The sequence below is a fragment of the Centrocercus urophasianus genome, unplaced genomic scaffold (assembly GCF_019232065.1).
Source record: "Centrocercus urophasianus isolate 14NV4802_14NV808 unplaced genomic scaffold, USGS_Curo_1.0 seq_328, whole genome shotgun sequence".
Classification (NCBI taxonomy): domain Eukaryota; kingdom Metazoa; phylum Chordata; class Aves; order Galliformes; family Phasianidae; genus Centrocercus; species Centrocercus urophasianus.
Window position 1 is genome coordinate 5,646 of NW_024884898.1, and position 9,278 is coordinate 14,923.

General features: G+C 62.6%; 1 protein-coding gene across 1 annotated transcript; it reads left to right on the top strand.

Annotated features, from left to right (window-relative positions):
* Window positions 1-85: 85 nt before the first annotated feature.
* NCKAP1L (NCK associated protein 1 like) lies at window positions 86-9,255 on the top strand. Its single transcript, XM_042829880.1, has 31 exons — window positions 86-1,077; window positions 1,173-1,283; window positions 1,511-1,603; window positions 1,686-1,742; window positions 1,886-2,028; window positions 2,115-2,205; window positions 2,304-2,441; window positions 2,533-2,581; window positions 2,666-2,822; window positions 2,925-2,981; window positions 3,251-3,347; window positions 3,568-3,677; window positions 3,774-3,906; window positions 3,998-4,079; window positions 4,386-4,444; window positions 4,678-4,823; window positions 5,049-5,181; window positions 5,427-5,546; window positions 5,701-5,840; window positions 5,986-6,117; window positions 6,202-6,420; window positions 6,526-6,656; window positions 6,779-6,876; window positions 7,095-7,188; window positions 7,282-7,364; window positions 7,454-7,534; window positions 7,707-7,800; window positions 8,026-8,142; window positions 8,277-8,386; window positions 8,475-8,564; window positions 8,929-9,255. Exons 1-31 carry the CDS (start codon window positions 976-978, stop codon window positions 9,052-9,054), a joined length of 3,393 nt encoding a protein of 1,130 aa, XP_042685814.1. The 5' UTR covers window positions 86-975; the 3' UTR covers window positions 9,055-9,255.
* Window positions 9,256-9,278: the final 23 nt, after the last annotated feature.

The following is a 9,278-nucleotide window of genomic DNA, read 5'->3' on the forward strand; positions in this document are numbered from 1 at the left end:
CACTTCCGCCGCCGACGTCGCCATGGCAACGCGGCCTAACTTCCGCCTCGGCGCCGGGGTGGGGGCAGCTGAGTGTTGTTTTAGGGCTCCGGTGGGATTACGGGGCTCGGAGTGGTGCTGTGCGGGCGCTGCAGGGCGTTCTGTGAATCTGCGGGGCGCAGCATGGGCCTGAAGGGTGCTAGGTAGCCCTGGGTGGGGTTTCATAGGCTCTAGGTTGCCTTATGGGACCCTGTGTGGTGCAGCGTGGGCCCTGTGTAGTGTTATGGGGCCTCAGAGGGCGTTGTGTGGGTGCTGGAGGGTCTTACGGGACCCTGTGTGGTGCTTTTTGCATCACCTGTGTTGGCATGCGGTCCTGCATGGTGCTATAGGGTCCTGTGTGATGCTATGCAGGTCCTGGGTGGTGCTGTATGAATCCTGCAGGGTGTTGTGTGCAACCTACAGGTGGCCGTATGGGTCCTGGAAGGTGCTGTGTGAGCGTTGCGAGGAGTTACAAGGGCCTTGAGGGCTGGCGTGTGGGTCTGTGTGGCGTTACGCAGTCCTGAACGCTGTCACGTGGGCCCTGAATGGTGTTATATGGCTTTGGATTGTGTCGTACCACCCTACAAACGGCTCTGGGTGTTGCTGCATCGCTGTGAGCGGTGTTACGTGGTCCAGGATGATGACACAGGGCTGAGGCTGGTGTCAAAAGACCATGGCTGATGCCGTGTGGCCCTGGCCAGCACTGCGTGGCTGTGACCAGTGTCACACAGCGATGGCCTTCGCTCTGCCTGCGACCAGTGTTACAGGGTCGCAGCCAGTGCTACGCGTCACTGGCTTTGGTGGCATCCCAGGGCGGCGGCGTCACACGGCGGCGGCGTCACGTGGCCGTGGCCACAGCCCAGGAAGTTGAAGAAGAAGGGGAAGTTGGTGCTGGGGGTGAGGGGCAGATCAGGGACAAGGGGACGTGGGGTGGCCCCCCCCCGTTACGCTGCAGGCATGTCGCTGCCGTCCGTCTACCAGAACAAGTTTGCTGAGAAGCTGACGATCCTCAACGACAGGGGCAGGGGCGTCCTTGTCCGCATCTACAACATCAAGAAGGTGTGGGGTGGAGCCATGAAGAAATGGAGGCTGCTGGGCTGTGGCGGGGGGTGTGGAAGGGTTTTGGGGGCCCTAATTTTGGGGTATCCCTGCAGAGCTGCTCGGACCCCAAGACGCGGCCGTCCTTCCTCTGTGACAAAGCTATGGAGGCCTCCGTCAAGTTCATCAACAAGAAGTTTCCTAACCTGGACGTGAGGAGCAGCACGGTGAGGGACGCTGCTGCCCCAACCCTGTGTCACATCCACCCCGATTCTTCTTCTGTCTTGTGTCCCTTCTTTGTCCTGCCCCCATGTCGCCCTGCTTTGAGTCGCCCCATTCTGTGTCATCGCTGCTTGGCTTCTCCTCCACCCCCCCCCCCCCATCCCATGTCACCCCATCCTTTTGCGTCCCCGCCGTGTCACCCTACCTGGATCTTCCCTTCTATCCCTTGCAGCAACACCTGGGACCGGTGCACAAGGATAAGGGGGACATCGTCCGTGCGCTGGGACCCTATTACTACTCCTTTGTGGATGTCCTGGAATTCAGGGTGAGCTGGGGGGCAGTGCTGGCATTTCAGACTGGGGGGGGACAGCAGTGACGTGTCATTCTCCTTGTCGTCTCCCTGGCAGGACCACGTCTATGAGTTGCTGAACACCATTGATGCCAACCAGTGCTTCTTTGACATTGTGAGTGACACCCAGGGGGTGCCAGGAGGTCCCCAGGGGAGTTGGAGATGCTCGCAGGGTTTATGGGGTGCACTCTGGGGGGGGGGGTCATTGGTGCAGCCTATGGCTATGGCCATATATCCTCACAGTTTCCTTGTCCCTAGCACGTCAACTATGACTTCACCAAGAGCTACCTGGACCTGATTGTCACCTACGTGTCCCTCATCCTGCTGCTGGCTCGCACCGAGGACCGCCGGCTGCTCATTGGCATGTACCACTGTGCTCACGAGATGAGCCACGGTGCCAGGTGAGCTGGCTGTCCCACTGTGGGCTGTCCCCCCCTGGGGCTGTCACTCAGGACTGTCCCCAACACGTGTGTCACTGTCTCTGCAGCGATTCCAGCTTTGCCCGCCTGGGCCAGATGGTGTTGGAATACGACCACCCCCTGAAGAAGCTGACAGAGGAGTTTGGGCCGCACACCAAGGTGGGCTGGGAGCTCCTGAGGGTTCTGCAAGCCAGCAGGGCTGCGTCCATCCCCTGCACCGCGCCCTGACCCATCCTACGATGTCCCCTGTCCTCCAGGCTGTCACCAGTGCGCTCCTGTCCCTCCATTTCCTCTTTGCACGGAGGAACCAGGGCTGTGAGCAGTGGCGCAGTGACCAACTCCTCAGCCTGCTCAGCACTGCTGGCACCATGCTGAGCCCTGCCAGCTCCGACACCGTGAGTGCCGCCCCTCGGTGGGGACGTTGGGGTGCCACCTCAGGGAGGGGGCGGGAGGGCAGAGCGGTGACACCGACGCCTGCGTCCCCAGATGGCCTGCGAGTACCTGTCCCTGGAGGTGATGGAACGCTGGATCCTGAGTGAGTCCTCGCAGTGCCCACAGATCCCCTCCCCCCCTGTGTGCCAGTGGTGTCTGACTGTTCTCTGACATCTGTGCCCAACAGTGGGATTCCTGGTGTGCCCGGGGGCTCTGGGGACGTCCCCGCAGTGCCTGGAGCTGTGGAGGTTGGCGCTGCAGGGCTCACTCTACGTCACCCTCCTCCGTGACGAGGCCCTACAGATCCACAAGGTCACCGAGGAGCTGCTCAGCAGCCTCAAGGGGTAAACGGCTGCCCCCTGGGTTTGGGGTCTCTAACGGGGGCTCTGCTGGGCACCCAGAGGCTGCCTCGTATGTGGCACTGCCCAGCTGTGTTCCTTTTGCAGCTATGGCAAGCGGGTGGCTGATCTCAAGGAGTGCAAGGAACACGCCGTGGCTCACAGGTCAGGGGGCTCAAAGGGCTGGGGAGGGTCCCAGAGCGCCGGGAGACCCCAAGATATCCCAAAGGTTTGGAAAGACCTGAGGGCTCCCAACACGTCCCAGAGAGCTGAGCGTCGCGGGGGATGGCTGGGATCCCAATCTGTATCGACCCCATAGCACAGCTCCCACCTTTGCCACGTGGTGCCTGCAATATCCCTGCTGGGTGAGCGGGGTGGCCGGAGGGGGGGTGGTGGTGGTGGGGGCTCTGAGCCCCTCTGTGACCCTCCCACAGTGGATCCCTGCACCGGGGTCGGCGGGTTTACCTGCGTGGGGCCGTGCGTGAGCTTGAGGCTCTGCTGGAGGATCAGCCTGGGCTGCTGGGACCCAAGGTGAGCACAAGGGGAAGGGGACAACGTAGGGGGACAGGGAGAGGGGAACGCTGGAGGGGAGGCGGGTGGCCGTGAGGGATGTGATGAGGCACAGGGTGTCAGAGCTCTGCGGTGACATTTCGAGTCTGGGTGCTGCGCTGCGTGTCGGTAGGGCTCAGGGCTGTGGGTGCCAGGCCAGTGGCAGCACCAGGTGCCCTCTGATGGGCCCTGCTGTGCCCAGGCTCTCTTCGTCTTCATGGCACTCTCGTTCTGCCGAGATGAGGTGAGCTGGTTGGTGAGGCACGCTGAGCACGTCACCAAAACCAAGACGCCGGAGGACTTTGCTGACAAGTAAGCGTGGCGCCGGGGGGGGGGGGGGCCGGCGGGCAGCAGGGAGTGAATGTGGGGGGTTTTTGCCCCTGTTCTGATGGGCATCTTGGGCCGCAGCTGTATTGCAGAGATCCTTTTCCTCATGGAGCAGCTGCGGAGCCTGGTGCGGCGGCAGGTCGGCGTGCTGCGGCGTTACCACGTCCAGTACCTGGCCCGCTTCGATGCTCTGGTGCTCAGTGAAATCATCCAGGTACCCCAGAACGCCAAGCCTGGGGCTCTCCCTCTGTGTCCCTCTGTCCTCTGTGGCCTATCCTGGTTGTCCCCTGTCTCTGTCCCTGCAGAACCTCTCTGTGTGCCCCGAGGAGGAGTCCATCATCCTGTCGTCCTTTGTCAGTTCCCTTTCTTCTCTCTCTGACAAGGGAGGTAAGGACCCTGAACCTGCTGTGTGTCCCCAAGGAGTGGTTTTTGTCCTCCTGCCCTCGCAGCCCAGCAACGGCCCTGGAGCTGTTGGGCACCCAGCTGCAATCTCCTGGGGGCAGTGGGGTGACTGGAGGTCCTGGGGGTCCTGTGGGGTGAACGCTGCCACCCCCAGCTGGCATCCACCAGCGTGATGCATCCCAACCTGCACCCCCTGGATCCGTACCTCCCAGTCAGCACAAGCAAGCTGTTGCTCACCCAGCCTTGCCTCCCTCAGCCCCTCCTCATGGCCACGTTTCTGTTTTCCTGCAGTCGATGATAAGGAGCAGTTTGATTTCACACCGCTCCGCCTGGACTGGTTCCGGCTGCAGGTGCCGTCCCCGTCTCAATTCCCATCCCTGTCCTCGCTGCTGTGCCAACCCCTCTCCTGTCTTCCCATCTCAATCCGTGCCCCTATTTCCTTCCCTTCCCTACTGCCGTCCCCAGCCTTGTCCCCATCCCTGCCTTCATTCCCTTCTCCCCATCCTTCACCATTCCACCGCCATCCCTATACCCTCCCATCCCCAGTGCTCCCAGCTGTGCCCTGAGCCCTCTGTCCCTCTAGGCCTACACCAGTGTGGCCAAAGCTGTGCTGCCACTGAGCACCAACCCCGACGTGGGTCGCATCATGAACCTCATCGTCTTCCACACCAAACTGCTCGATTCCCTGGAGGAGCTGCTGGCCGAGGCCTCTGACCTTTCTGATCTGTGGTGAGATCCAGATCCAGAGTTACAGGGGTCGCCTTGGCTGCCTCCCTGCCCCTCAGCACACGTGGGGAGATGCCCTCATGTTAGGGGGGAGGCTGGGCAAGGTGAGGTGACGTAGACTCAGAGGATGTGGGCGCAGGCGTGGGGGACAAGGACAACACACAGGTGAGACAGGAGCTGACAGCCCCACTCACACACGTTCTGCCCCTCTGCCTCCCATCCTTGCAGTTTCTTCCCTCGCCCCGTAGAGAAGATGTTTGTGGCAACCATGGAGGAGCCCTCGATGCTGCGTTACAGCATCGCCTTCCCTCTGCTCTGCAACCACTTCTCCCGCTGCGTCCACCCCATGTGCCCGGAGGAGGTGAGCCCTGCTGCCCGGGGTGACAACATTGGGGACCTGGGGGACCTGGGGGACCTGGGGGACCTGGGGGACCTGGGCTCTGTGTCTGGATGCAGCTGTGGAGGAGCTGGGCACTTCTGGTGGCTCGTGGCAGGGGATGGAGGATGGGGACCTGACCTTGGGATGTGACCGTGGCCTTTGTGTGCCTGCAGGATGTCCCCGCGCTGGGGACGCGTTGTGACAACGCTGTGGATTTTCCTTTGCAGTATCCCCAGCTCCAGGCCGCGGCGTTGGGGCTGTGCAACAAATTCCTGGAGGAAATGGCTTGTCAGGCCTGCGCCTGCATCATGGACGCCTGTGCTGAGCAGCACAACCTCAGCGAGCAGGTGAGGGTCTCTGTGGGGTCTCTGTCCACGTTCTCCACAACCTTGGGACACCAGAGGCTGCGTGGGATGGATGTGACGTCCCTGATTCAACCTTGGGGATGGTGGCTGCTGGTTCTGGAGGCTTGAATCATAACCTTCTGCCCTTGGCCACCAGCTGCTGCCCAAGCACTGTGCCTCCACCGTCAGCAAGGCCCGTAACAAGAAGACCTTGAAGCACCCGTCCAAGAAAGGGGAACCTGAGCGAGGCAAACCAGGGGCTGAGAGCCAGAGGAAGGACAGGACGGTGACCACCAAGTGAGAGCAGGGCTGGGGGGGCGCAGAGCTGGGGGAAGGGGGGTGGTTGGTGGCCGGCTGTGACACGTGAGTGTGACAGTGTGATGGGGATGGGAGCAGCGCCAGGGGGCCGTGGTGAGGCTGACAGCATCTGTCCCCCCCCCAGCATGGACAAGCTGCACCTGACACTGGCCGAGCTGTCCCTGAGCCTCAACCACGTGCCCAACTTCACGGTCTTTGAGCACACGGTGACGCCGGCTGAGTATCTCAGCAGCCACCTGGAGGCACGCTTCACCAAGTAGGCTGTGGGAGGTGGGCAGCGATGGGGAGGAGATCTTTGGGCCCGGATCTACAGCCAACCCCCCCCGTCCTGTCCCCGCAGGGCCATCGTGGCCATGGCGTGCTACAGCCAAGCCACGCAGGAGGTGGCTCGTCCCTCCGAGGTGCTGGTGGGTCTGGGTGCCTACATCACCTTCATCCAGTCGCTGACACACTTTGTGGGCCTGGACACGGCGCGCATCATCCGCAGCGTCCTCCTGCAGCAGACGCAGCCCCGAGACGCCGGCGGGGAGCAGACCCTCACCACCATCTACACCAACTGGTGGGGGCCAGCACCCCCAGGCACCTGGCTTGTCTCCCACACGGCACGTCGATCCCTGGTGCCGTGGGTTCTGCTTTGTCAGCGTCGGCACCTCGATGCTTGCAGGTACCTGGAGGCCCTGCTGCGCCAGGCCAGCACTGGGGCCATCGTCCTGGCGCCCGCCCTGCAGGCCTTCACCACGGTGCCCCGTGAGGGCGAACCATCCTTCAGTGCTGCTGAGTTCTCTGATGTTTCAGGTGAGGAATGGGGAGGGGGCAGCGCTGGGGTTCATCCCCTCTGTCCCCCTGGGATGCCCCCATCCTTTGTTTCTGTCCCCATCCTTTGTTTCTGTCCCCATCCTTTGTTTCTGGCTCCACAGAGATGCGAGCGTTGGCCGAACTCATCGGGCCCTATGGCATGAAGTTCCTGAGTGACAACCTCATGTGGCATGTGAGCTCCCAGGTCGCTGAGCTGAAGGTAAGGTGGGGTGTTGGGGCCAGGTTTGACGTGCTGACACCAGGCTGGTGGTCCTCAGGGTGCTTAGGACTGGCTGTGGGAGCACCGGGGCGGGCAGTTCCACCCTGGGGAAACATCCCAGCTCCTTGCCTGCCCCTTGGGCTTGCTATCGAGGGTCGAGGTGGGGTAAAAGCACCAGGACAGCGTTCCCAGTGCTGTGAGCCCCCCGTCCACTGCAGAAACTGGTCAACGAGAACATGGACACGCTGGTCCAGCTGCGCTCCAGCTCCTGCAAGCCTGAGCAGATGGCAGCTCTGCTGCCTCGGCTGACCTGTGAGTCTTGGCCTGTATGCAGGCTTGCACGTTTGCACACTTGTGTGCACACACACACACACATCTCTGCTGACCCCTTTTCCCCCCCCACAGCAGCTGACAATGTCCTGAAGAGGATGACCATCATCGGCGAGATCCTGAGCTTCCGTGCCATGGCGCAGCAGGGCCTGCGGGAGGTGGGTGCCCTCTGTGTCCCCACAGACTGTGAGCCCTGCGGGGGTCGCCTTGGGTCCTGCTTCACACCCTGAACGCTCTCTCCCTGCAGGTCTTCTCCCACCACTGCCCCTTCCTGATGGGTCCTATCGAGTGCCTGACCGATGTGGTCACCCCTGACACCGACATCCAGGTGGGCACAGGGACAGGGATGGGGTGGCACCTCCTGTGCTTGGGACAGCTGTCCCCATCTCGGGGTTGGCTGTTTCTGCCTGGCACAACGTGGCTCCGTGGGGGCACTGCACGACGTTTCCTGAGCTCTGTGTGCTCCAGTGCTCCAGCCTGGCTTGTCCTTGTCCTCCCAGGTCACCCTAAGCATCTTCGAGCTGGCCTCGGCTGCGGGGATCCCCTGTGAGATCGACCCTGCCCTGGTCAACGTCCTCGCTGGCAGCAAGATGGGTACAGTGGGGTCTGCGGGGTCCTGGGGGGCTGTCCTTGAGATCCTCCACCAGCAGCACAGCACAGACCCCCAGCTGCAACCAACCCCCCCTGGGCTGTTTCTCTGGGTGCCCGCTGTCACCTCCCACATCCTCCCCTGAGACCCCCCACCCCATATCACCTCCCTGGGGTCTCTGAGGTTTTCCTCCTCGCACTCCTGACTGATGTCAGCTCCCTCTTGGGCAGACGGCTCCCCCTCAGAGGAGGACTACAAGGTGGCCTGCCTGCTGCTGGTCTTTGTGGCCGTGTCCCTGCCCCTGCTGGCTTCTGACCCAGCGTCCGTCTACAACACCGAGATGGATGGTAAGGCTTGGCCGTGCCCAGCTGCGTCCCCGCTGACCCCACTCAGCCTTAGTGTGTGCTGGGACCCCCAAGGGTCCCGCAGCTGCAGGTCAGTGGGGACAGCAGGGCCGTCCCCAACCTCGCTGTGTCCTCAGGCTACAACAACAACATCCACTGCCTGGCCAAGGCCATCATCCACGTCTCAGCCGCGCTCTTCACCCTCCACAACAAGAACATCGAGACCCACCTGAAGGAGTTCCTGCTGGTGAGGGAGGGAGGGAGGGAGGGATGGAGCGCAGCCCTTCCTGCTGGAGGCGCACGCAGCCCGGTGCTGATCGGGATCCATCCCTCAGTTGGCCTCTGTGAGCCTCCTGCAGCTGGGCCAGGAGTCGGATAAGCTGCGCGCCAGGAACCGCGACGCCGTCGCTCTGCTCATGCAGTTGGTGAGCGCTGGAAGGGACCAAGAGATCCTGGGGGGCTCCTTGGGGGGGGGGGGGGGGGCTGCTGGACCCCCAACCTGCAGCTGCTTTGGGGTTCCGAGCCCTCACCCCACTCCCGTCTCCCATCTGGGGGGCTGGATGTGGGGGCCGCGCACCCCCCGGCCCTGGATTGGTATTCAGGGAGCGCTCGCCCTGCCAGGCAAAGCAATTTAAATGCAAATGTTTCAATCTGTGGCTCGGGCTCAGAAGCATCCGGGGAAGGGAGCACCCAGCTCTGCCTGTTTGGGGGCAAGAGGAGAAACTGAGGCACACGAAGGGGGGAGGAGGGAGGAAGCTGTTCGCATCGCATCACCCCTTACCTCCCCAGATTGTGGCCGAGTCGTCCTTCCTGACGGTGGACATGTTGGAGAGCTGCTTCCCCTACGTGCTGCTCCGCAACGCCTACAGGGAGGTGTGCAGGGAGAACCTGGTCGGCAGGCTGCCACCCCACTGAGGGCGTCCCTAGGGACCCCCAAATGCACCCACCCCATCCCCAGGGACCCCCATCTCCCGCCTGGGGACCCCCATATGCACTTACCCCATACCCAAGAACCCCATACCCATCCCTAGAGACCCCCATAAGCACCCACCCCATCCCTAGGGACTTCCATAGGCACCCACCCCATACCCAAGGACCCCCACCCCATCCCCAGGGACCCCCATATGCACTCACCCCAT

What these genes read in the sequence shown, in the direction of transcription:
- NCKAP1L (XM_042829880.1), top strand. Translation starts at nt 976, where the DNA reads ATGTCGCTGCCGTCCGTCTACCAGAACAAGTTTGCTGAGAAGCTGACG. An exon ending in GACAGGACGGTGACCACCAA is followed by an intron (nt 5,841 to 5,985) that starts GTGAGAGCAGGG and finishes TCCCCCCCCCAG; the next exon opens with CATGGACAAGCTGCACCTGA. An exon ending in CTACAACACCGAGATGGATG is followed by an intron (nt 8,143 to 8,276) that starts GTAAGGCTTGGC and finishes CTGTGTCCTCAG; the next exon opens with GCTACAACAACAACATCCAC.